The sequence below is a fragment of the Rhamphochromis sp. 'chilingali' genome, assembly GCF_963969265.1.
Source record: "Rhamphochromis sp. 'chilingali' genome assembly, chromosome: 5".
Classification (NCBI taxonomy): Eukaryota; Metazoa; Chordata; class Actinopteri; order Cichliformes; family Cichlidae; genus Rhamphochromis; species Rhamphochromis sp. 'chilingali'.
This window is the reverse complement of record NC_137932.1, coordinates 25,887,232-25,909,194: the sequence shown is the minus strand read 5'-3', so window position 1 is coordinate 25,909,194 and position 21,963 is coordinate 25,887,232. Positions and strand designations below refer to the sequence as shown.

Sequence of the window (21,963 nt, the reverse complement as noted above, 5' to 3'; positions counted from 1 at the left end):
AGAACTGAATGCATGACTGATGCACTGAGAGAGCGTGGATCTCTCCCACACGTTTAGCAGAAGCTAAAGCAATTAATAGAGCCGTCTTCAAGGACAGAAATTTTAACCCAACCTGTTCCAGGGGTTCAAATTGGCAACAGGAGAGCGCAGCCAATGCTGTGGGAAGGTCCCACGATGGAGCCAACGGCCATGACGTAGGCAATTTACGCCGTGCACCCTTCATGAAACGGCATATTAAGGGATGCTGGCCAACAGTCTTCCCCTCAAAACCAATATGACAGGCCGAAATTGCTGCCAAATACACCTTGATGGTGGAGAAGGCTTTACCCTTATCAATCAGGTCCTGAAGAAATGACAGAATCACAGCCACAGAGCACTGAAAAGGGATGGCCTGTGATTCTAAGCACCAGCTCACGGGCACTCACGGGCCAAGCCCATAGAGCTAGCCTCTCTGGGTGGGGGTGGAATATTTCCCCCTGTGCCTGAGACAGGAGGTCTCTGCGTAGTGGTAACGGCCAAGCTGGGCCGCACAGCTGCTGAAAAATCTCCGCCAGCCAGTGCTTCCCTGGCCAGTGCGGGGCCAGGGAAGCACTGGCTGGCGGAGATTTTTCAGGATCATATAGTGACTTCTCTCCCTCACTCTGGCCAGAGTTGGAGAAATGAGGGCCACTGGGGGAAAAACATAGAGGAGGGTTCTCGGCCACTCATGAGCTAGAGCATCCACCCCGAGTGGAGCTCTCTGATCGTGCAGCGAGTAAAACAGGGGACACTGAGCATTCGCCCTGGATGCATAAACATCCACGGTCGCCTGACCGAATCGCAGCCAGATCTGCTTCACCACCTCTGGGTGAAGCTACCAGTCCCCATACAGCAGGTTGCCCCTGGAGAGAAGATCTGCTCCAAAGTTCAAGATCCCCGGCACGTGAGTTGCTCTCAGTGACAGCAGGTGGACACTGCTCCAGACTGTCAGTCTGTGTGCCAGTGTGTGTAACTTAGGGGACCCCAGACCGCCCTGTCTGTTGATGTAGGCCACAACGGTGGAATTGTCCGACCTCACTAAAACATGATGACCTCTCAGCCAAGGGAGAAAGTGTTTTAGTGACAGGTGAACCACCAGCAGTTCCAGACAGTTTATGTGGGTGGAGCGCATGTGAGGGCCCCATTCCCCATTCACTGTTCTGCTCTCGTGGGTGGCCCCCCAGCCCGAAAGAGGCATCTGTGGAAATCATCTTCCTGGCTGAAACTGCCCCCATGGCAACGCCCTGAGACAAGAAACCTGGCCACTTCCACTCGCGGAGAGCGAGTGAACAGTCTGCAGAGACTCTCACGCGACGGTGGCCGTCTCGGTGAGGGTCCAGTCCCCGCGAGCCCACCCAGCGCTGAAAGCCTCTCATGTGCAGGTGTCCCAGTGTTATCGCCACTAGAGAAGAAGCCATCAGACCGAGCAGCCTCTGGCACTGTTTGAGGGTCACTGTGTTGCCTCTGCGAAACAGTGCTAGGAATGACTGTATGGCCGCTGTTCTCTCCGGCGACAGAAAAGCCCTCACCCGAAGGGAGTCTAGGCTGAGCCCTATGAAAGTAATGTATTGAGTTGGCGTCAATGTGCTCTTTTCCACGTTTACCTGGAAACCCAAACTCTCCAGATGGTGTATGAGAGCATTTGTGTGACAAGTCGCTCCCTGGCGGGTTGGGGCTGCCACCAGCCAATTGTCGATGTATGTGGCCACCCGAATGCCCTTTTTCCTCAGTGCATTTCACAAACACCCTTGGGCTCAGTGAGAGACCAAAAGGCAGGACTACAAACTCGTATGCCATCCCCTGGAAAGCAAATCTCAGATACTTTCGGTGTGGGGGATATATGGGGATGTGGAAATAAGCATTCCTCAGGTCGATTGATGTGAACCAGTCGCCCGCTCGTACAAACTGTAGCAGCGAGGCGTGCGTCAACATCCTGAACTTGTATGTCCTCAAATGCCGGTTCAGGGCACGGAGATCCAGAATGGCTCTCATCCCCCTCCCCCCTTTCTTTGGCACAAGGAAATACCTTGAATAAAATCCGCTGTGCATTTCCTCGGGAGGGACAACTCTTATAGCTCCTTTGTCTCTCAAGGTGGAAATTTCCTCCAGGAGAAAACTGGCAGACTCACCCAGAGCACGAGAGTAAACGATTTCTTTGAAATGTGGTGGAGCGACACTGAATTGCAGCCTGTAGCCCTTTTTCAATGTCCTCAGCACCCATGCTGACTGAGTGCAGGTGGCCCAGCTCTTCATGTGGAGAGACAGAGCACTCACTGGCCACTCCACCGAATATGGCGTTTTGGCGCCCCCTTGTGGTCGCAGCGCGAAACATACGCCATTTCGGTGTCCCGTCACCTCTGTCACAGGCGAGCGAGGTGACGGGCTCATCTGCATCATCACAGCCGTGGAAACGCGAGTCTCCACAGGCTGCGTTATGGCAGACGGTGCTCTGTTTTTCAGCATGTTTGATTTTTTCATGTGTTTTGCAACACTCGACGGCTAACTGCCTGGATGCACGTGTCGGGGCTTTTTTAATACAGAATGCATGAGAGAAGTGCTCGTGAAACAACACTGCGAACTTTGGCTCTCTTTCCCTCTGGCGGGTCTGGTGACAGGAACGCCGGCCCGAGTCAAGCACTCTGTGTGGAACATGTCCCGTTGAACTTGCTCTGGAACGGAGCTGGGAGGCGGCAGGGCGGCCCATGAAGGGGAGAAACTGGGTTCGCTCCCGCCTAGAGGAGAGGCTGTCAGGCCGGCCGCTTCTTCCTCCTTACGATCGCGGCAGCGGGGGGAGGAGGAGGGGCCGCTTGAGGTCTGGCCTGGGGAGACTGCTTCTGAGTCCATGGATTCTTAGGGGCCCCGGCAGCCTGGGGGGCAGCCTGGGGGCTGCCTGCGTCTTAGGCACTTTGGGAATCCTGAAAGCGGGGACCGGGCGAGACGCTGCCTGCGCGAATGACTGGCGCGGCGCTGCTGGGGTGGCGTGCTGGGCCCTCCTCGGCAGGCAGAGTTTCAGAGCCTCATCATCTCTCTTTTTCTCCTCACATGTCTTCTGCATGGATGTAAAAGCTGCACCGAAGAGACCGTGAGGGACGACAGGGGTGTTGAGGAGTTCCTCTTTTTCCTTGGTCGTCAGGTTGGTGAGCCCGAGCCAGCGTGCTAGCTCCTGAAGAACCATGAGGCCCATGGCTCTCCCAGTAGCCTGTATGGCTATCTTGTGGAGGCGGAGGACGTGGTCAGTTATAACGCAGATTTCTTCCCACACTGTGGTATCTGGGTTAGCTGTCATGTCCTCTTCTAGCTCAGCTTGGTAATCCATTAGCATAGAAGAGGCGTTGTTGGCTCTTACCGACAGAGCCGCTGCTTTGTAGCACTTATCTGTAAGGCTAGACTGGAAGCGGTCTGTTTTGGAGGGGAGAGATGGAGCCGATGAGTACAGAGACGTCTTCGGGTGAAGATGGCTAGCCACCAACGGCTCCACTTGTGGCATCTGGCGGAGGCCGATAGACTCCATCCCCTCACAATCCAGCAGGGAGCTCCCCACGATGGGGTGTTTCTCGCTGTAAGGTTTTGCTTTCCACGTCACCGCTATTTCATCGAGTAGCTCAGGGAAAACAGGCAACACATGCTTCCCCGTCTTTTTCGCCTTCGGCAATTTCTTACCGTCAAAACGAGACTTTACAACCTCTGTTTGTATGGCGGGCCACGGGATATTGAGCCTAGCGGCTGCGCGCTTGCACATGTCCTGCATGTCGAGATCCAGGGGAGACGGCGGTGTCGGTTTTTCAACCTCGCCGGTAGCCGAGGGCTTTGCAGCCCAGCTGATGCTAGCCAAGGAGGTGGAATCTTCCTCCTCACCGTCGTCAGACAGCAGGAGCTCAGAGTCAGCTGACTCATCTCCGTCCTCGTTAGCATCTCCTCCCCAGGTGACTCCAGCATCGCAGAAAAACACACGATCTCCGTGTGCCTCCAGCGACGGGAAAGCAGTCGTGATGGGCTGAGGGTCTGCCTCTGCCCAGCTCGGCCCTGGCGTTGCAGCCAAATCATCGGGCATCTCAGTTTCTCCTTGCGCCGCAGCAGCCTCACACAGCAAAGGGTCGCCGCCCAACAGGTTAGCCTGGCGAGCTAGCCTGCGGCGGAGTAGTTTGCTTGGGAAAGCCGCGCAGTGGATACAGACATGTGCAGGTGTCAAGGCAGCCTGAGCGTGAGATAAACCCAGGCATGCCGCACACACGGGGTGTGTATCTCAGGCAGAAATCTTCTTTCCGCAAGGACAAAGTTTTGCAACTTCGTTGGCCGTCGTAGCCATGGTTAGCTAGAGGGTCGCGCACGTTAGCGAGACTGACACCGAGTGCGGAGAATATTGCTATTCCTCGCTAACGTGGGGTGAAAAGTGTTGCTACTTTTCTACAGGTATTGCTACCTAATGTGTAAAACCGCTAGCGTCGAAGGGTATTGCTACCTGATGGTGAAGCTAGGGGTACCTTTATTAGCAAAGTGTTGCTACTTCGCTGGGTGAAAGTATTGCTACTTGGCACCGGCACTAGCCACAGAACAGTATTGCTACTGCTTGTATGCTAGTGGACAACTGAAAAGCTGGGAACAAAGCGCCCGGCGACCGAGTTGTTCACTCGAATCTGTGTGCAGTTTAGCTTTAGCACCCAACAGCACAGTTGTCTACAGGTGAGAGGCGAGAAGAGGTTTTTGAATGACATCTGACGCTATGTCAGCCTATTATATAGGGAGGCACTGGCCCCCTCTGACATAGGCGTCACCTAGCCAGCCTGTAAGGGCTGGCGTAATGGTATTTGAGCTTCTGATGAGGTCACGCAGGAGGCATTCCCATAGTGAGACACGAAACGAATGCTATGAAAGAGAACTGCTAAGGAGTTTGAGATCAGGTGGGATTCGAAATGATGATGGTGATAGCGTGACTTCAGTTCATCTCCTGTAATAGTTTAATTATCGGAAGGGTTCAGTTACACTCTACAGACCAGCTTTGCATCACAGCAAGAGCTGTTTTAGCCCCCCCACTTTAAGTCAACTTTCTTTTGATTGGCTGCCCCTCTTAAAACAGGAGTTGGGCCAGCCCTTTGGGCAGACGATCACTATGTTAGGGATATGCCCTCTGTATGACATCACACAGGGACAAGAGTAGAAAAAAACAGAGTGAACCTGAGCATTCAGCTCTCACACATTATTTGTACACGCACTGACCATTACTGAGACTCTGGCCAAGTTCAACACAAGTACAGTTCTAGTTGTTAAAAACAAAACCATCTACCAAAAAAAAAAAAAAAAAGGGGGGGGGGGGGGGGGGGGGGGAGTACACGGAGTACTCTGTGACAGTGGGGAGGATAAAACATAACAGGAAGAGCCCCCAAGAGAGCAAGGCAGGGGCAGCCAGTCTGCTGGTGGGGCTCCACCAGAAGAGGATGACATAGAAAAACTGGTCCTTTTATTGTGATAAGACATAACATTTGCTGATTTTCTTTCATCACAACAAAATCTGAACAACATTTTCCTGTTGAAGTCTGAATGTGTTTTTGTAACCATAGAAACAATAGCAGTTTCACATGCCCGCAGGTTGAACTGAAATGATGTGTTTAGACTGCACGGTCGGCACCGCTGCCTCACAGCTCGAGGGCCGTGGGTTCAAACCTGGGAAGGGCCCCTCTGTGGGGAGACTTCCTGCAGGATTTTCATATCAAAGAAGATTTCATTTTTTAAAAAAAAGGTAGTTTCATTGCTTTTTGTAACACAGAAATGTCCAAGGTGGAACTGAGCACTGATTTAGGAACGTATTTATGTGAAGATATCTGCACATGTTGCACTTTGTTGTGTTTGGTGTCGTTTTATACGAATGAATAAAGGTTAAAAAAAGTTTAATTAAGTTTAATTGTGCCTTTCTGTAAAAAAAAGGACACATTTTGTAAATAGAAACAAACTGAATCCACATCCTCTTGTTGTACCAAAATGCAGAGTGTTACTCATCACGGTCTGGAATGTATTTAAAATAGAAGACCTAAACTCAAACAGCCCCTTTTATAGACGCTGGACTGTTAACCTGCAGGATCCGTCCTGTAAATCATCTGCAAACAGCTTCCAGGGTTAAAAACAACAAAGGCCAACAGAGCTCTGCTGTCTGCGGGCCGCCTGCAGCGACACACACCCACCTGAATCCGCCTCTCCTCCTCCTCCCTCCTCTTCCTTTCCTCCTCTTCCTGCTTCCTCTTCAGCTCCATCTCTGCTTTCCTGCAGAGACGAAACACAAAAGCAGAGATGAGGACAGAAAAGCGGAAAGAAGGCAAAACACATTTGGAAGAAGAGTAAAACATCAGAGAAAAGGAGACAGAGGGGGACTGAAAGTGCAGCGCTTCTCTGTGTGTTCACCGTTATGTTGAGCGCTCTCAGACGATGATGAATCACTCATAAATACTCAGATCTGAATGTAATCACTGAAATATTTGCGGTGTGACACCAACTGCCTCTTGTTCTGTTTGTCTCCAGAAGAACCAGACCTGCTTTCCTAGCTTTCATTCTGACGCTTTAGTAACAGGAGTAAAAACAGCTTGGAGGGGGATGAACGCGAACACAACCAACACATTTTCAGCAGCGTCGACTCGGCCCAGTAAAGACCATTATTAACAGCTGAAACCTTTTACCAGAGGCATGATTTTCTAACAGAATTAATATTTTCCTTTAAAAGGCTTTTTGAAACGTTTGTTGCAGGTTACTGATCTGTAAAAACATGTGGCTTTGTAGCTAATGTGCTTTTAGCCCCATATTTGGTCTCCACCAACCACTTGTTATCAGAAGTTTAAGTTAGCACAGCAAAGAAAGGTGCATCATTTCAAACCCTACTTTCATTTAAACTCGGTTACACGTCAAAAAGTTGCTCTGTACAAAAATCTGATTTAAAGTGGAAAAACAGACCTGTTGGCTTCTCTTCGTTTCCTGTCACACATTTTTATTAAACAAGGTTTCGATGATAAGTGCACATAAATCCTGAGAGCCAGATACAGAAGCCCCACCCACCTCCTTCTTTATGAGGGGCAGCTAATCAGAAGAAAGTTTTCTTGACAAACCGAGGAGCAAGAATGGCTCGTTTCATATAATTTTCAGTAAAAATTAAAGGAGGATTATTCTAAGCTGTGAATCATGCAAAGCTACTCCAGCAGAGTCATTAAAAAACACGGAGCTGGAAATGACTTCCTGTGAGATCTCACCTAGCTGAGGTGGCCTTTAGGCAACTGCAAACCTCTCTACTCTCCTCTCTCATTAAAAGACAAAGAATCCCAGTGTAAGACTTTATAATTACTTAAACAAGACACACAGTCAAGCATATATTTTAAAAACCTCATTTACGAAGGTGGAATGAAGAATATTCAGAAATCTGCTGATTGATGGATTCCTCCTGTCGTCTCTCAGCCGTTTTATTTCTGTTGTGCGCTCACTGGAAAACTATCAGACCACCAAAGCTCTGACTTTTGGCCTCTTTACTACCTCCAGCTTGTCCTCGCCAGTCATGCAGGACCTGAAGGTTATTGTGCTGCTGCACACGCTGCGGGCCGCCGTAAATAGAAACGTCATCTTTGTGTGGAAAAAGATGACAGAACACGGGGCTCCAAGTCGTCGTCAAGACAGAAGTTTCTGGTTTCTCATTACCTGGCAGGCTTTAGTGTGTTCTTACAGATACTACAAGGATTAAGGCTGCACGAGATCTGCTCTCATGACCTTCAGTCTGCGACCTTCAGGTGAATCCTGGGGGTTCATAACTCGCCAGAGGAGGAGAATAAAGTGAAGGGAAGAGGGCCATAAAATTCAGGCTGTCGTCTCTAATGTCTTATATTAGCAGCTAGTGGTTTGTGACGAACACAATGGCCCCCATCAGTCCTCCTAAAAGACCTTCCATCCCGCTGCAAGCAGCAATGTGGAGGACAAACCCGTGTGAGGAATACGAATGCCACAATCTAGGCGGGAAATGAAATTTTCTGTGTAAGCGATTGCGGGTGTGTGATGGATTCAAATCCTCAGCAGTCTCTTAAACATCAAAAAAGACCCGAGGAAAAGGATAAAGAGTGAAAACGGAGCGCGGGAGGCGGCGCGTCGTCACTCCTGGATGGTTTTCTCAGCCTTACAAATACGACGCTCTGAGGAGGGCTGTAACAGCTCTGATTGGACAGCAGTCTGAGGTTACCTCCACAGCCAGAGCCCCCAAAGGCAGGTTTAGTGCTGAAGCTGGGCTGTTGAACTTTGAATGAACTTTTTAAGGAGGACGGCTGGTATTTGCGCACGTTAAGCAGATAAAACAGAGCTTGTAGTTTCTTTTCTAAAGGACGTGTGATATTCAGGTGGAGGTGTTAAAGCCCGGCTGATGTTTAAAGATAACTGTATAATATGAAGTTTGTTTTTTGTATTTTATCTTTACAGACCATGCAAATACATGAACTTTGAAAGAGTTCACTCCAAATTTATGCCCTTTTCCTTTTGGTTCAAGTTTTGGAGATTTCAGAGGTAGACGTGTCTGCCTTCACTTCAGTATAATGGAAGCAGCCGGCCCTCGCCCCGTGATCTGGTCCAAAGTGCTTCAGCTGAAAGAAAACTGGAGCTTTCAGAGCTGAAGAAGGCTCTCAGCTGAGGGGTGAAACATCTTCAGAAAGCTAAAAGAAGTCCATCTGCCTTCGACCTGGATCACTGAGACGCTGCACGGACATACTTATATATTTATACAGATTTTGTTTCTTAATTTCAATTTTATGCTCTGTGCTTTAAGCTAAGATGTGCTTGTGTGTGTGGTGTGCTTTTATATTGCGGATGAAAGAGACTGGTGCATGAGCCGAGGTCGGCATGGAAACCACCGTGACATGTGACTGATGTTCGTAACCACAGTGAATCTGGGAAACTCCGGCACAGAGCAACTTACGCTAGACATCTCTGTGTTTGCACAGTGATGCTTGTGCAGGACACACGTCAGAATAAAAGAGTCTGAAAACATGCTTATTCACATTTTGTGCTTCTGTGACATTAAATGAGCTTTTAGCTTTTAGAGGTACATATAAAGACAGTGCTGCTGAGCTGATTGAAAGCTTACCAAGAAAAAAGAGTGACTTCCTTATAAATAAGGAGCTAGATGTCATTTCCAGCTGTTTAGTGAGAGAGAGAGAGTGTGTGTGTGTGTGTGTGTGTGTGTGTGTGTGTGTGTGTGTGTGTGTGTGTGTGTGTGTGTGTGTGTGTGTGTGTGTGTGTGTGTGTGTGTGTGTGAAGATGGCGTGCAACACCACACACACTGTGGTAAGCTGTGAAGACTGAGAATAAAACATGACCCAGAAATCCTCTGTTGAAAAACATTAAATGAAGGAACTATTTTCTTTCTCTTGTCGACAAGAGATGTTGCTGAATCTAAGCAGATCTTCTAAAGCCCCACCCACTAGGCGCATCACACACAGGAAGACCAAATCTTACTTCCTGTGTGGACTTTCCCACTTATTGTCAAATGATGCAAAAAACACTTTTTTTAAGCAATTATTGATGACCTCACAGAGGGGCTGTCAGTGCTGCGCTTTGAAATGTTGGTCTGTGTTTTAGTGGGTTGTTAGGTGGTTGCTAGGCAGCATTAATAACCTGTGTGTGTGTTTGTGAAACCATGGTTTTCAGGAGATGCATAAACTCTACAAGTGGGTCACTTTAGCACATTGCTTGGTGGTTGCTAAGCAATCTGATGACATGATAGCATCGGATACAGGGGCCTGAGATGCACCTGTGTGCCAGTGTTGTTTGATGGTGTAGGAGGAGTTGGCGTGTTTTATAAGACAGGCTCTCACAAACCTGAGACTAATTCTGCAGAGCTGTGGTGTTAAAGTGAAGCTAAGAAACCTTACATCGTTCACAGAAGGTGGTGGAGAACAAAAACTGAGCTAAAACAGAGACTCGGAAACAGCAGGAAACTAAAACAACTCCAGCTGGACACAAAAGGCTCCTGAAACCAACATGAAGCCAATCGATATAAACATGTAAATTTAGCTTTTGCCATTTTTAAATCCTCAGGTGTTAAAGGTTACATGGCAACGCAGCCCAGTAACAGTAAAAACTTCCAACAAAATCTTCATCCTGAAGGCATCATCTCTTAAATCCTTTCAATGACCTGCTGTATTTATGGACAGGAATTACACTCACACATATACATACACACACATGCACACACACACACACACACACACACACTGCTGTGGTAAACGCTGCTGTAAATCTGTGCCGAGCCGTCTGAGTGTGTTTGTCACTTCTACGAGTGCCTCTCCACGTTTTGGCTGCGACAACGAAACAAAAGTATTTCAGTGAAGAGACCAGAAACATTCGAGTACTCCAACTTTAAACCCCCCCGTCCCACTTACAGCCGTCTATCCTCCTCCTCCTGCTTGCGGCGCTGCTCCTCCTCCTCCCTTCGCTTCCGCTCTCTATCCATCTCCTCCTGGATGCGTCGCAGCCGCTCGCGCTCCTCCTCCTCCTTCTTCTTCTTCTGCATCTCGGTCAGCAGCTTCTCTGACCGGGTCACCAGGCCCTTGTACTCGTGGTCGATGTCGATGCGGCCCATTATGGTGGTCTACAAGGCACAAAAACAAGGTTGCACTTACAGTCAGGTCTCACAAAAGGAAGCACCGATCCCGATATCTGGACCGTGCGGATTCAAAGCACTGGATGGAGAATCTGTGCAGGCTGATCTGTTTCACTGCATCACGCATGTGAAATGCGGTTATGATCCACCCTCCACCCTCATCTCCAGCCACGAGATACGAATAGTGACCGAGCTTCCTCTGAAGGGAGCCTTAGAGACAGGGCGAGGAGCTCGGTTGATGCCTCCTGGACGTTTCATGCATATCCAGCTGGAAGGAGGCCTGGGCAGACCAGGACACGCTGAGTAGGTGGGCTTAGACCCCTGGCCCCGTTTATGTTTCTGTGCTGAGCCGGTGGTCGTGTAGGCCACATCTGATATCTGTGATCACAGAGTGAAGAAGCCTGCCTTTAAGTCTCTGCCAGGGCTACAAAAACTCCCTCGGAAGCGTCGGTATTCTCACATTTCACCGTCACGGCGTGTTCAGGTGTCATCGGGGCACGATCTGACATTTGACAGACAAACACGGGGCGGGGCGGTCGTGTAAACCAGAGGAGGGAAACGCGTTGGAGTCTCAGGATGATGAATATTTATGTGCATCTGCTGTTAACAATGTTCCCTCTAAGCTGTGCGCGTGCGGAATTGCGCACTGCTGGTCTCTGAGCACAGAACATCTGCGTTGCGCACAAAAAAAATCTAACCTGAATTGAAATAAAAATTAAAACTTTAACAATTCTGCGCGTATGGGATTAGAACGATGCCACCTTATCCCATAGTCCAGCCAATGATGTGATTCACATTCGTATATACGCAGCTAATCAACATCGTTGGCAGGCTATGACAGCGTCCTGATGTGCTGACACCAGTGTTTTAGCTGGCAAAGCGGCGTGGCTGGCACGTTAATGACAACGTGTACAACCATTGGAGATGTGAGCAGGACAGACGGAACAATTGATGGAAAAAGTGTGGACTTTATACCATTTTTGAAATTGTGTTGATAGGCCACGTAAAACCAGAGTTATGATAAAATTATATGCAATGTTTGGTTTTCTTCCTGAATACTATCGTTGTTTATATTTACTGCGGGAAGAAACGGTAAAAACAGCGTTTTATAAGGAAAACCACCTGCGAGCAAAAACAAAACTGAAAACCCCCACCCTTTCCTATTGGTCGAAAAATGTACCATGTCGACCAATCATAAAAATATATGGCAACATCGCACTTAGTTGTTTGGGAATGGGGGGAGTTTCAGGAGTGACGGTGTTTTGGGATGTGAGAGATTAGCAACGTTTACCGCAAATCTTGTGTAGTTAGTGTGTAGTGTAGTCAATAGTTTTGTTGTGTGTGTCAGAACAATGAGGCGACTGCTGAATGTTACAGGAGTGATACATCTCCTGATGTCAGGCCTGCAGGTATCAGGCTGTTGTTCTCCTTTATCTCATAGTGGACAGAAATTATTTTGTGGAGTGGCACAAATGATTTGTGTGGCATCAAATTTGATGCAGAACACCTGATTGTTCCGTAAATAGTTTGAAATGTTTGTTTAAAAATGCCTTGGCTGCATTTTTAGGTAAACAGCTGCAAGAAACGTTGTTGTTTGCAAACCCTAACCCCTTTTTGAAGAACTACATAATTAATTGCCCAACATTGGTCATTATTTACTGTATTTTGCAGACAGAGTTACAGGACTCTCTCCCAGACCACAGACTCATACTTACAATACAAGTCAGAGCTTTACTTAAAAAAAAAAAAAAAGAAGAAAATTTTGTTTTCAAAATTGGAGTTCAAGTTATTTTTACTTCCAATAGTGTTAACATACTAAACAGGTCATGAACAAGATTGTTTTTAATTTTCATTGTAAGTGGGCTAAAGCACTTAATTAAAAGTAGTTTAACATAAATGTAAATGCTGTAATTTGATTATTTTAATAAACCATGTAACTTTGGATGGATTCGATGCTGGCGTGACCACAGTGCACACGTCTGCTGTTGCTCACCGCTTAGGGAGCTTGTGTGTTCACTCAGACACATGAAAAATTAGAGGGAACATTGGCTGTCACCGCACCACTTTTCCTCCAACTAGCAGTCACTCCACAACAAAGCTGCGGGGCGGAGTCTGAAGTGACGGGAGCCTTTCAGTCAGACTTCCTCCACCGGCGTTTGTCCCTCTTATCTCGACACATACCGCGGTGAACACCTGTCAGCCTCACGCCTGCACCACTTCCCTCCAGGAAGAAAAGTGACAGGGAAGCTACGGTGTGCTAAATTATGGAAATTAAAAAATTAAAAAAAATCCACTGCGGCACGTTCAGGATTTATGACATCCACGGGTAAGATTATCTTAGAAGAGGAGGTGACGTTACAGTCAGACAAAGCACACCGTTTAATCCAGTTTAACAGGAAATACCATTATGACAGTGAGAGGGTCGCTTTAGAGGCTGAGTGCCTGTGAATCAACGAGATAACCAGATAAAATTCCTCAAATCACATTCAATCATTCAATCAAAGACTCTTTTTAAAACAAATTTGCAAGCATTTATCTAAGAAAAAATATCTTTTTTTGTAAATTTTTTGTAAATTTCCATAATTTTTGTTCCAAATTTGCAAACTTTTTTTCTCATAAATGTTGTATACATCTCATTTCTCATAAACATGGCACTTTTTCAGTGCCAGTCAAACTATGCACCACACCCACCTTGATTTTGACTATCAGGGTGTCGATGGCGGCGTCCAGCTCCCGGACCTGTTTGCTCATCTCCTGCTTGCCCTCCTTGAGCCCGCCCACCACCTCGTTGAAGCGGTCCATCCTCTTCTTCAGGTTACGCACCTTGACTAACCCGTCGATCCTGCCACACAAACACAAGGCCTCAGTAATGAAAAGCATCAGAGGGAGAGAGCACCGCCGGGGGGCTCGTTAACAGCGGGCAGCCGTTAAACGCTGGTAATCTCGTCACCTGGCAGTCAGCGAAGCACCGTCAGCTCTGCTGCAGAGCTCGCTAATTACTCGCAGAATAATCTCAATCACAGTTTGGGCTTCAACACTTGATTAGTTTCTCTGATGACGCGCTGTTTAACGCTCACACTCGCCTGCATCTGATCAGCTCTTCATTTTAATCACACTTAAACTGCATCTTTTTACTCAAGAGAGGAGTTTGGTTGAAAATCACGTGTCACCACTTTACTCGATATTTTAATCAGGTGTGTGCAGCATGATTCATGGATGCAGGTGTGTAAAGTCTTGTTCAGGACTTGGATGCCTGGGCTTCACGCGATGACCGAAACCATATTTATGACGTGCCAGACTTGGACTTTGTGCCACCTCCACTTTGACGATGCTTATTTCATGCTTGTCACCTTGTCATGTTGCTTTGCTCAATCTGAATTTGTGCCCAAACTCTTCCCGCCGGTCATCAGCGCACCCCCACCCGGCCTCTGTAATCACACTCTCCAGCACATCCTGCAGCGAGGGACGCAGCGTGGAGCGGCAGGTTGTTTATCGGCGAGAGATTGGTGGTAATAAGCAGAGCTGAAGCATCACAGAGCAGCCGTCTCCGAGGGAAACGCGACACCGTGGACGTGAAAGAGGCCGATAGCGAAGAGAAAGCATGAGTAGCAACAGGTGAGCATGAGGGTTGTGTGAGCATAAAGAGGAAGAGGGAGATGAAGAAAATAATGAAGAGGTAGAGATGAAGAAGAAAAGAGAAAGGGGGTTAAACTTCGTGAGCAGGAGAGAGAGGAGCTGAGGAATTAAGAAGAATAAATGGATGAAAATGGGAGGAGAGAGAAGGACAAAGATAAGGAAAGAAAAGGAGGAGTGAGGAACAAAGGAAAGAAAGAAGGAAACCCACCGTGGTTTGTGTTTCTTCATGCAGAGCCACATCCGGACCGTCTTCTGCATCTGGATGCAGGCGCTGGTTCGATACAGGATCTTGTTCTTCACTGTGACAAACAGAAGAAAAGAAGCAGAACGAGATGGGAACTTTAACCTCAGAGCTGAAAGCAGCGAGGTCACAGTCTGCACCACGAGACCAAAACAACCCGACTTCAGCATCCTGTAGGAAACCAGGGATCATTCAGAATCCCAAAGTGCGGTTGGTTTATCCAGTCATTACCTCATTGGCTAACGACCTATTAGTCACGACTTCACACCACTGTGATTTATGGGCTTTGTGCTTTTATTCCCAAGAAGTCTCACAGCAGGTATCTCCTCATGTTTGATCTGGCAGATTTCTGCACCGGACGATAAAACTCTGAAGTGATTTGTGTTTCCTCCTGTTAGAAAAATGTGCAAACCTCTACACTACAAGAGTATAAGTTCGACGATAATTAGATAAATTAACTTCCTGTTTTATTCAGCGGGACATTAAACTACAGAATGCGAAACAACTCGACTTATTTCTGCCAGCCAGAGTCGTCGCCCCCTGCTGGCCATAAAGGTCTTAAATAATCAGGCTCCATCTCAAAGAGCTCATAGCACCGCTCACCTGGAGAGAGCACTCAGACTGCTGGTTTACTCCTTACTAGGATAGCTAATTGTCTTTGGCAAAACAACCCTGAGCCCGGGTCTGTTTGAGGTTTCTTCCTGTCAAAAGGAAGTTTTTCTTTGCCACTGTCACCAAGTGCTTGCTCATAGGGACTGATTCTTGAGGCTTTCTCTGTATTATTGTCTTGACCTGACACTATAAAGCACCTTGCTGTAATTTAGGGCTATATAAATAACACTGAACTGAATCTATTGTAGTAAAGTTTCACTATAGACCTTTTGCCGTCCCCGTCTTGGTGTTATGAAAGCAGACAGGACCTGGCACGCACCACAAGGTAAGCCTTCCCTAAAACACACATGGATTTCGTATCTATTTGGGTATAAAACATCAGATTTGTTTTATCCAAAAGACCTGAAATGTGAGACCGAGGCCTCAGATCAGCAGAGCTGAGGGTCATCTTCCTGGAGACGCAGATCCAGAAGCTAGGTCCAGACTATGCGAGGTACAGGTCTGGTCAAAGCCAGCAGGAAGCTTTCTTTTCTGTCTCATAATTCAGGAGTAAATAATAGAAAACTTAAAGTTTACAGACTTTGTCCTGATAAGAAACCTTGTTCCGCTGAATTCCTACAGATCGGTTTAATTTGAGGCGAGCTGCTCTCTGATGCAGTTTACCTTCTGTTGTTTGCAGAAATTCACGATTTCTTCACAGAGAAACATCATTTGTGATTCAGACCCACCCGTCTCCAAGTCTGTGACAGCACCGGCGCTTCTCCGTCCTCCCAATGAAGGAAGTTTGGATTGAATTGAAGTGAGAGCGAGAGGAGGGGTTACGAGGGAGGCCCGAGGAGATGAAGTGTGAAAGATAAATAGAGACAGAGATCAATAACATCTCTGCTCGCTGCCAAATTCGTTTCATCTTGTTATGACCTCAGAATATGTAACTTCTACACCGTCAATAACAGGATGATGAATTAATGACTTTGCATTTAGAGAGCAGAGGACACCGGACGCTCCTGCAGCCCACGAGTCAAAGTATTGTCTAACAGTTACGGCTGAAACATCCCCACGCCTCCTGGATCCATTTTTAATGGGATGGGTGATGTGCTTGGGTAGTTTTTGCAAATAAAGCTCGATCTATATGGAGAAGGAGAGAGAGAAAAACCCAAAAACGGAGAAGAGCAGGATAAATGGAGACGGACACAGACAGAGAGGCAGTGACCGACACTGCAGTAATAAAAACCAGCAGACAGACGGACCGCTCCTCCAACAGCTCAAGCCCACATTATCACAGCAGCCTCTGCTGCACATAAACAGCCAGTGGTTTGTTTTCCCTGCTCCGTGCACCTCCTGTTTGCGCGACGGGGCTCCAAACACATCTGCCTGCACTACACTGCGAGCTAAATGAGCAAGATTTATACGAGAATTACGCAAATCTGCGCAAACCTGACCTGCTGCTGCTGTCCCTGAAGGTCTCCTAAACGCCTTTAAGCAACAAAAATGGTTCTTTTTACTCAATGAAAAAAAAAAAAAAAACCCTGAAGGATTCTGATGACAGATCAACAGGTGCCTCTACTGCAGATAAGTATTCTGCATACACTCACAGAGGTGGTCAATGTGAGTGCTCAGCAAACAAGATGACAATGTCCCAAATGCAGACAGGAAGCTTTAAAATGGGACTTCATGAAGCAGTGGGTGACGGTGGCCACCTCCGTTCTGGGGTTTGGCATGACTGGACTCACGAAGCTCTGAGTTACATCACTGTGTCAATTTGTCAGGTGACGCCATGCTCAAGAGTTTCCTGCCACACTGAAGGTGAAAACAACCCCCTGATTGGCTGGCGGTGGTTCCTGGAGGTTTCTCTCTCTCATCTGGTGCAATCTGTTGCAAAGAAGGTGTTTTCTTTGGTTTCTACCATGTTGCCATGGTTACCTGTAGTTTTTCCTGTCTCTCTGCAAATACTCGCCAACTAATGGAAGTTTCCACTTCCACATGTTGGCTTCAGCAGGCACAACCTTAAGTTTGAAGCGGAATCTTATCGACTCCCAGCTGCACTACAGCTTGGAGAACAGCTGCAGGGTGTTTGAAGTCCATTGACATTCAGACTACATCTGCCCGTTCTTCCTAGCGACAGGTGGTTGCCGACGGTTGCAGACTTGTCTGTAGGAGTGTGTGACTGGATCCTAAATGATCCCCATGACTGTTAAGTTAACGTCACGTGGGCAGTGCTCACATGCAAAGACCTGCAAAACCTTAATATGAAATTCAGCAAGTGCAGCGTTCTATGCCTCAGCAAGATAGAGATCCCTGGTTTGATCCCGGGAGGAGGAACGTTGCATCAGGAGGGCACCCGATGTAAAAACCCAACAAGTCATACGAGCGAAGCAACCTGCTGTGAACAAAGGAGCTTCTATGTATAGTTAAAAAATCACATGTGATTTTGTGGTGGTTACAACAGAACCTCAGTGAGCCTATTTATTCATTTCCATCAGCTACAGTATGACCACTGAGACACCAACTGAGAGAACATAAAGCCAGTTATTCATACTGAGGATGCTTTTCTATCATTTCAGAATCTTAAATGGACGCACATTTTCAAACACTGTTAGATCATCGTCATGTTAAAGCTCACGATCGTGATATAAGAGCAGACGTTGCGTACGTTTGATGACGGACAGAGCGCACCACTGGACCTTCTTCCAGCGGCTGTGGATGAGCCACTTGTTGACCTTCTTCACCAGCTCGGCCAGATGGTCGGGGTCAGACTTCATGATCTGGTCAAATTCTGCAAACTGGACAGAGACGAGAAACACGTGATCAGAGCAGTGATTGTCTTTGATTTTTACCCGGATAAACCTCGTTTGTTCTTTTAGCCATTTTAATGGGCAGTGTGCCTCTTCTTTATCAAATACTCCGCTGAAAATAATCCCAAACAAATAACACATCATCATCATCATAGCCTTGAATCCTTGTCCTTCAGTCTTAAAAGCAGGTTTATTTTTCTGTTAGTGTGTTTTGTATCTCACTAAAGAGCAGCCAGAAGACCGGAGGTGTACGTTTATTCTAGTTCGAGTTCTCTACTCCATTCATGAATGTTTTAGAAGTCAAGGATATCTCCCACGCTTTAATGCTCTCTAACCTTAACTGCTCTGGATTTATAAGGCTTCGGAGCTCTTCTTTACGACTGTGCAGCTGACGTTTGTTGTGATCGTGTCCTCCAAACACCCCTGAACGATGAAAGAAACTGCTGAATTTCCTGCATTATCTGCTCAACATCTGTGTGTCCTTATTGTTTGTTTTCCAAATCTTGATTTCTAACAGCAGTGACACGCAGCCCTGCCAAACCCCCGCCCGCCTCCGGGTTTCAGATGTCTGAAGCTTCACACCATCACATTAGGAGCTACACTGCCTCTGAGATGTGCAAAGATTACCAAGGCTGTGCTTCAAGCTTTGACACATAAAACTTACTTTTCTGCCACCTAACATTTGCTAAAACTGGAAGCCACAACTGTCGGTGGCTGCTCGCAGGTGCAAACAGTTATTCACGGGGACCATGTGATGTTGCGTCTACACTGGAGGGTGGTGTCGTCTTCAGAAAGCAGCCAGCGAGGACTTAAGTATTTATGTATCCCCCTGTCCTGCAGCTATACTGTCAGGCTTATAGTTTGTCCGGCATGTAGCGCTTCAAGGCTCTCTGCTGCAAATGTGTGCACTTTCATAAGTCCCTCCTGGAAGCCACGCGTCTGACCCAAACGTGATTAATTATTCATCTGGTGGAGAAAAAAAGCCCATCTGCTGGCTCTGGCACTTCTTTAGAAAACCTCATCTAGTCTCACCTCGGCAGCAAAAGAAAACTAATGCGCTTTTCCTTTGGCTCTATTGTCTTTCTTTAGGTGAACAAAATCTATATTAGCCAGAGTGAGCAGGGAATAGAGCCTCACCTTCCCAGGCCGGAAGAACACTCTGGTCAGGCCGAACTTGTAGTCATTTTCATTCAGCCCCAGAGCTTTGAACAAAGCCTGCAACACAGATATGCAGGGCAGAGATAAACATGGGGATATAGCTCTGTTAAAATGATAACCACTCAGGGCCAGACCCGAGGGGCGGAGGGCTGACCTTGCAGAAGAGCCGCGGGTCGAGGCGGGTGAGCTTGGGAGGCATGTACTTCTGGTACATGTTGTAGAGCTCGTGGAATGGAGCTCGGGAGGGGAAACCGCCCTGCATCAGGTCCAGCACCGAGACCATACCTACAGACAAAAAAAGAGGAAAATATGATTTTACCAGACAAAAAAGTTCGAGATCCACTAACCGCACAGCCAAGAAAGGCAATAAAAACAATCCCTCAGAGTTAGCTCATGAGCTTTAGGCATTTTACTCCAAACCAGTAAATCATAAACCAAATATCTCAGTGGACGTTTCTGCTTTTGGAACACGAAAAGACTCGACACGAGGTTTCCACCTGTACACATATAAGATAAATTAATTACACAAATACTTGATACCAAGGAGAAAAGGCATGAGTCCACAGTATGAGCTGCCCAGTTCTGCAGTTTTTATGCCTCCTGCTTTCACATCAAACAGCTCTGAGGACTGCCTGCAGATAGAAACCAACCGGGGAGCCCCTGCTGGGAGCTTCCTGTTTACACTAGCACCTCTAACAGCAGCTCTGAAGTGATGAAGAGCCAGTTTCTGTAATCCCATTGCAGCCTCTTCACTCTCTTTGCTGTGTGGTGGATGGTGCGGAGCAGGTTGAAGTTTACTAGCAGAGAGTTTTATATTTCCTTCTGACATAGTGAAACCTTTTATTTCCTCCATCACATACAGGCTCAATAAAGTCTAGACTTCACTTGTATCCATGTACAGCTGATCTCTAATTCCCCCAAAGTCTTGTTTATACATTTTTGTTGTTTGCTGCATTCATTTTTGTTTCTGCATTCATGGACTTAACTGATTAATGTCACTCAATTATTATTCACTCAATTATTCTCTTAAGCAGGTCCCTTTTTAGCTGCAGCTAAAAAAGAAATAGAAAGTTACTGGAACACAGAGGAAGTTTCAACGATACAAAAACACAATATTTTTACTTCCTTATGCACACACAGGAGCACAGCGAGGACCAAGACCGTCTTCCAAATTAGATAACTGACACCAGGAAGCCTGGCTGACCTCGAGGCTTGATGCAAATAGAAGTGACAGAGGGGAGATCCTCGAGTTCATAGACGAGCCGCATCGTCGCAGGGCTCGAATGTGGATGACCTCTGACGATCCGACCATATTAAAAAGAGACCTACTCTTAAAAAAAAGCATCAGTTATGAATAAAATTTAATCTGTGACCAATGTGGACATCTTTTCACTGAATTTGACTAATAATAGATTTAGATCATCTCACATTAGGATTCATTATGAATCCATCTGGCAGTCGAAATAATCTCTTCTTTCTTCTAAAGAACCGATTATAAAACATGAGAGTCTTACTTAAAACCGCTGTTTTAACCCAGCATCACAGCTTCCTCTACACCCCTCCCAAGCACCATTGGACTCCTCAAATCTGAACACACTGAAGAGGAAACAACATGATGACTTATTAAAAACTAAATTTTTTTTATCACCAAACTTTTGTTTTGTTTTAGGACTTAGTGTTGTTCATTGTTAATGAGGACTTAGGTTTCCAGGGTTAAAACTGTTATAGGCTAATAAGTAGGCATATGAATTGATGCCAACTAACCTGTGTAAAACGAGAAAACACTCATTTCAGGTTTGACTGGGGTAAGTAGGTAATACAGACAGCTCTATAAGCTCTTGGACAACAACACAGTTTTTGTCATTTTGCCTGTTCCCTGATTATTTCAAGATAAGTTGAGCAGATAAAATGATCTGGATGTCATTCAAAGTGTTGAACTTATAGACTGAAATGAAAAGAAGGAGGTCATAATTAAGATGAAAAACCAAAATAAACCAATCAGACAGAGGAAAAACTTTACAAATAACCAAATCAACAATCTGGTGCATTCTTAAAAAAAAAAAAAAAAAAAAAAGAATGCTCTGAGCAGCTCACCAACAACAAAAGACCCGAAAGATCACAGATGACAGCTAAAGCACATGATCGCAGAATTATTTCCATGGTTCAGAAACAAGAGGTTAGAGAAAAACTAACTAAGGAGTATCACTTTCAAGAGCTTACAACAAGGTGCAAACCACTGGTTACACTCAAGAGCAGACTTTTTTAGAATTAGACTTTACCAGAAAACATCTAAAAGAGCACGTGTAGTTAAAACAAAACAAAAGAAACTTGTTTTTTTAATTAAAAACAACAACAACAACAACAACATGTTTTTTGGTGTTTTGTTTTTTTTATAAATTCAAGACAAACCTGTACCAGAATGATGAGAAGAGAGAAGTCTGAAGAAAGAACGAAACAGCTGATGAGCTCATGTTAAAACATGGGCATGAATGGTTGCTGGGGAAAGCAGGTCACTGGAGTTTATTGATGACTGCTCATCAATGACTGCTCTGCTCAGTCCTGAAGTGTTCAGGGCTGTACTCTCTGATCGGACAGAGCTTCACAAAACAGATGAATAATGACCCAAATAAACTGCAAAAGCAACCTAAGTCTGAACCCAACAGAGCAGCTTTGCAGGTGTTAAACAAAAACAGAGACCCAGAAACAGGCCTGCAGAGGATCTCAAGATGTCTACGGGTTCTAGACTTCAGGAAATCACGGATGAAAATCTATTGCAGTCAAAGTATTAAAAGCCGTGCTTATACTTAAAATGATGTCAGACTAGCAGTTAGTTTTGAGAAAATGTAGGACTTTGTATAAAAACTTCTGTAATTCCTAAAAAAATGATGCAGTACTTT

The 21,963-nt window shown here is 46.3% G+C and overlaps 1 protein-coding gene across 9 annotated transcripts in view; it reads right to left on the bottom strand.

Moving 5' to 3' along the window:
• Positions 1-21,963, bottom strand: part of LOC308396545 (unconventional myosin-VI) — a 159,072-nt gene that overhangs the window by 33,910 nt on the left and 103,199 nt on the right. For all 9 annotated transcript variants that reach the window (XM_080881937.1, XM_080881934.1, XM_080881930.1 and 6 more), the window contains exons 21-27: positions 19,221-19,351; positions 19,046-19,123; positions 17,767-17,896; positions 14,472-14,562; positions 13,319-13,469; positions 10,407-10,615; positions 6,192-6,270 (exon numbers count right to left, since the gene is read on the bottom strand). In XM_080881937.1, coding sequence (XP_080738063.1) covers positions 6,192-6,270; positions 10,407-10,615; positions 13,319-13,469; positions 14,472-14,562; positions 17,767-17,896; positions 19,046-19,123; positions 19,221-19,351 — 869 coding nt within the window. The remainder of the gene's footprint in view (positions 1-6,191; positions 6,271-10,406; positions 10,616-13,318; positions 13,470-14,471; positions 14,563-17,766; positions 17,897-19,045; positions 19,124-19,220; positions 19,352-21,963) is intronic.